The 4,457-nt window shown below is 35.3% G+C and overlaps 1 protein-coding gene across 1 annotated transcript; it reads right to left on the bottom strand.

Annotated features, from left to right (window-relative positions):
• Window positions 1-2,604: 2,604 nt before the first annotated feature.
• LOC131850119 (uncharacterized) lies at window positions 2,605-3,836 on the bottom strand. Its single transcript, XM_059200286.1, has 2 exons — window positions 3,710-3,836; window positions 2,605-3,581 (listed from the first exon to the last, which is right to left on the bottom strand). The coding sequence occupies exons 1-2, from the start codon at window positions 3,834-3,836 to the stop codon at window positions 2,605-2,607; spliced, it is 1,104 nt and encodes a 367-aa protein (XP_059056269.1).
• Window positions 3,837-4,457: the final 621 nt, after the last annotated feature.

Here is a 4,457-nt window from a genome sequence, read left to right as displayed (position 1 = left end):
TCCTTGATCCAGCGACTTATTGACTGCGCTGAAGCTGCTTTATGAGGTCGCTTGATTGTCAATATAAGGGAATCAACATTCTCGGGCCTAATCTGATTTGTAAGGAATAAATAATCATTTAAAGTTTGAGCGGGACATATACTACGACGGTCAACAAAATAAGGCAGTAATAGTATGGGTTGTTCTCTACCTGCAGCAGATGTTTTGATGATGTCTGGAATACGAATTTGTATTTGATTGTCCTCTATTTTAATATTACTGGTTTTAATTAGCGATAGTGTCTGTACACGATGCGCTGTACATAAAGCGAGTAAAATTACTAACTTTTTTGTAATTTTATTTAAAGTTAGGTCTCTGTTTGGATACCAATATGAAATATAATTGAATACAATTTGTGTATCCCAAGTAAAACTGTATTTTGGCAAACTGGGTCTTAGTTTATATACTCCCTTTAGTAGACGACTAATTTGCTCATTGGAGCCTAAGTTATTACCAATTAAAAGTGAAAGTGCAGAGCGATGACTATTTAAACTACCGTAACTAGCTCCTTTATGAAATTGTTCAGTAAGAAATGATAATATTGATGGTACGGAACTTTCAAAAATGCAATTACCACTCTTAAGGCAATAATTCCACCATAATTTGAATGTAACATTATATTGTAGCTTGGTTTTATTAGATAAGGAAGACGTCATTATATTTATTGCCTCGGCAGGGACATTTCTCCTGGTAAACGCGAGCCGGAGAGCTTCGCTGCAGCCAGGGTAATCTTGTGACGTTGCGTATGATGTTCCCTGTGAAGAGGTAAAATGTCGTGAAATAAAAGTATCTCAGATATGACGAGACTTTTTAATAAGGGAAACCAAGGTTGAGAAGGCCAGTATGGAAATACTAATATACCTGTGGCTTTATCGTCAACGACCTTTTGTAAACATTTCAAAATTAATGAGAAAGGTGGAAATGCATAAAAATGGTAATTGCTCCATATGAGAGTGAAGGCGTCTATAGCCATAGCGTCCGGGTCTCGTTTCCATGAAACATAACGTTCACATTTGGCATTAGTGCGAGAAGCAAATAGATCTATATTTGGTTGACCAAAACTATGCACTAAATTGTTAAAAACCGAGATAGGTAATTCCCATTCAATATCTGGGTTATGTTTTCTGGATTCTTCATCGGCTTCAATATTTTCTTTAGTATTAATATAAGAAGCGAACAGCCATATACTCCGCCTCTCGCACCATTGCCAAATCGTTTTAGTTAATTCGTTCAAGTGTGGGAATTGAATTCCACCCATACGATTAATATAACTAATAGCTGTTGTGTTATCGATACGTAATAATATAGTACACTGATATTTATTATATGCAAAACATTTTAATCCCATAAATACTGCAAGTAATTCCAAATAATTTATATGAAATTTAGATTCACTACGTTTCCATCTACCATTAGCGCGTTTTCCTTCACAAAATACACCCCATCCGGTTCGTGATGCGTCTGTAAATATCTCCAAATGAAAATAATTATTTTTTAGAGGGGACGCGGTAGAAAATATATTTTGTTTCCACCATTCTAAATCGCCTATGATATCTTTCGTGAGTTTAATTTTCACATCATAATTGTTATATTTTTGAAGTGCCAAATACTTTAATCTTTCAAAAGATTTAGTATATAACCATCCATATTTAACTGCGGGACAAGCGGAAGTTAGAGTTCCAATAAATTGAGCAAATTGTCTAATAGTGCAGGATGGTAATCGTAAATATTTATTTACCATTTGTACTATATTATTTCGTTTTTCGATTGGTAAAGACATAGATAAATTTACCGTATCAAATACGAAGCCCAAAAACTTACATTTTTGTTGCGGTATTAAGTTACTTTTATCGAAATTTATTATAAAACCCAAACATTGAAGAAGTTTAAGAGTTTCGTTCACATTTTCAACACATTTTTCGTAAGTATCACCAATGCACAGACAATCATCAAGGTATATCACAGAAATGAAACCGCGAAGTCTCAAATACCCTACAACTTCCCGCATAATTTTTGTAAACGTTCTCGGCGCAACAGATAGACCATACGGCATACCCACAAATTCATACATATGCGTTATAGAATTTTTATCCACGAACTGAAACCGCAAGTATTTACGATGATCTTTCGCTATAGGTACAAGTAAATATGATTCTTTTAAATCAATGGAGGCTAAAAATGAATTTTTTGTAATTAAACGAGAAGCAGTTCTATAATCTTCCATTTTAAAATGGGTTTGTTGTAAAAATCTATTAAAACATTTTAAGTTTAAAATAAATCTTTTGTCGCCGTTTGGTTTTGGCGTCAAAAATGTTTTTGAAAGAAATTGGTTCTGGGAGTGGATACATGGTGTTATTGCACCTAGTTTTAATAATTTATTAATAGCTACTTGCATGTCATGCGTTTCGTTAGAAGAAAGGTGACGAGTAGGTCTTAAAACCTGTCTAACTGGTTTACAAAATGGTAAATATATTCCTTCGTGGATCCACTTTAGAACAACAAGATTATTTGTAATCTTAACCCAGCAATTATAAAAATAGTGAAGTCTGCCTGCGTGTACCTGTATTAACGGCGTGTTGTGACACGTTGTCTCGTCAATGTCGTTCGTCTCGATGTTTGTGGAGCTGGAGCAGGTGCTGGAATTATGGACCTGCGTCCCATTGTTGATGGAAGTCTCTGCCCTCCTCGCCCCCCCCTGTTCGACGGATAGCGAGAAGGGCTTTGCCAGTTTCCCGGAAATCGCGAGCGTATCGTTGATTGGCTATTGTGGCTAGTAGAGGCTTTCGGATGATCCCCATGCTTCTTAATTTGAAGACCTTGTCTTTCTATTGTTTTTGCAGCTTTAATTTTTTCCGATAGATTCTCTCCGAATAATGTTTCATCTCTTTCCTCCTTTTCTATAATATTGACAAAGGTCTTATCTAAACTACCACATAATAATTTCGTTCTTGTTTCTGTCTCGGTGAAGTGCAAATCGGATAAAATACGGCAACTATCTGATAATATTTTTATTGCTTTAACTTTATCATCTGATTTCAGTAAAACTGTCATGGCTTTATTAATTGCAGTAATGCCTAGGCCCAGCTGCTGTTGTTTTATTTCCAGTTTTTTGTCTCTACCCCGGTTAGATTCCGCAACTGCCGCTGAAATTTCTAGATTTAACATTGGTGCTCTTAATAATTTGCAGTTTTCGGGTATTAAATATTCTTTAGTTAAGGTATCCTTAATCTCTTTGGTCAGACCTTTGCGTAATATAGGCAGCCATCTTTGTGCTAAGTCTTGGTGAATTTTTTCCCCATATTTTGGTTTTTCAACACCAGGATCACCCAAGGCACTTAAAAATTCAGCGTCCAGCGTCTCTTCTTCCATCTGCTCTTGCTGCACTTGTGGGTCTTCATGTGGTATTATTTCGGATTGCTGCACTTGTGGTACCTGATGCTTAATACATTCAGGTTTTTGCACCTCCTGGACTACAGATTGCAGTCGTAAATCGTCTTCATTTTGCCACGACGCCGTAGCCACAGAATCGTTCTGCTCGCCATCTGAAATAAAATTTCAGTATTATAAATTTCATCCTCCGTGCCAACATAGTAGTTAGCATCCGGGAAAAAATACAAGCCTTTGTGTTAGTACTACTAACATCCTGGCATGTGGCGTACTGATAACTTACCGTATATGAATTCTTCGTCGGAGGCTTCCGAGTAAGTCACCACGTGTCTTCGATTTTTCGACTCTAATTTTTTAATTTTATTTTGGTAGTGTACAATTTTTTCTTCAGCACTCCGTTTTTTCGGCATATCGCTCTGGAACGTGTGATTGCTACCACGCACGAAAAAAGAATAAGGAGGTCTGCAGTCGAAACTAGCTATCGAGGTAGCCTTTGGAAGGGGAAACTTTTAAAACAGTCACGTGATACGTAACGACTTTATTGTGCTGTCAATAGTCAAATTAGAAACTTTTTAAATTGTGCGATGCTACCATGTAGGATTAAAGAGACTACATAGTAAATAATAATATCTGAGAAATGAAGCAACGTAATATAATTAAGTATGCTATGAATGTTATAATAAAAAAAAAACCTGTAATTATAATGATTGATACTAGTACCAACGTAATGTAATTTATCATTTATAAAAATAAATAGACTTCACATTTTTATAATGAAGTATGCTATGAATGTTATAATAAAAAAAAATACTGTAATTATAATGATTGATACTAGTACCAACATCTAGCATAATTTTGAGAATAATTTAATTAAGTTCACTGGAGAAATTTCAATGCGATCATACTGTTCTTGAGTTTAGTGCAATATGCATTCAACGATTCCAAGAAAACAGAAATGCTTTTACTCCCAAGTATTTGCAGCAATTTGCGAGTTTAGTTTTATTTAGTTTCGATAGTAAGTTAAAGCTTTG

The sequence above is a fragment of the Achroia grisella genome, unplaced genomic scaffold (assembly GCF_030625045.1).
Source record: "Achroia grisella isolate CSIRO2021 unplaced genomic scaffold, CSIRO_AGI_Agris_v1 utg702, whole genome shotgun sequence".
In the NCBI taxonomy this organism is placed as follows: domain Eukaryota; kingdom Metazoa; phylum Arthropoda; class Insecta; order Lepidoptera; family Pyralidae; genus Achroia; species Achroia grisella.
This window is presented reverse-complemented; position numbering and strand designations above follow the sequence as displayed.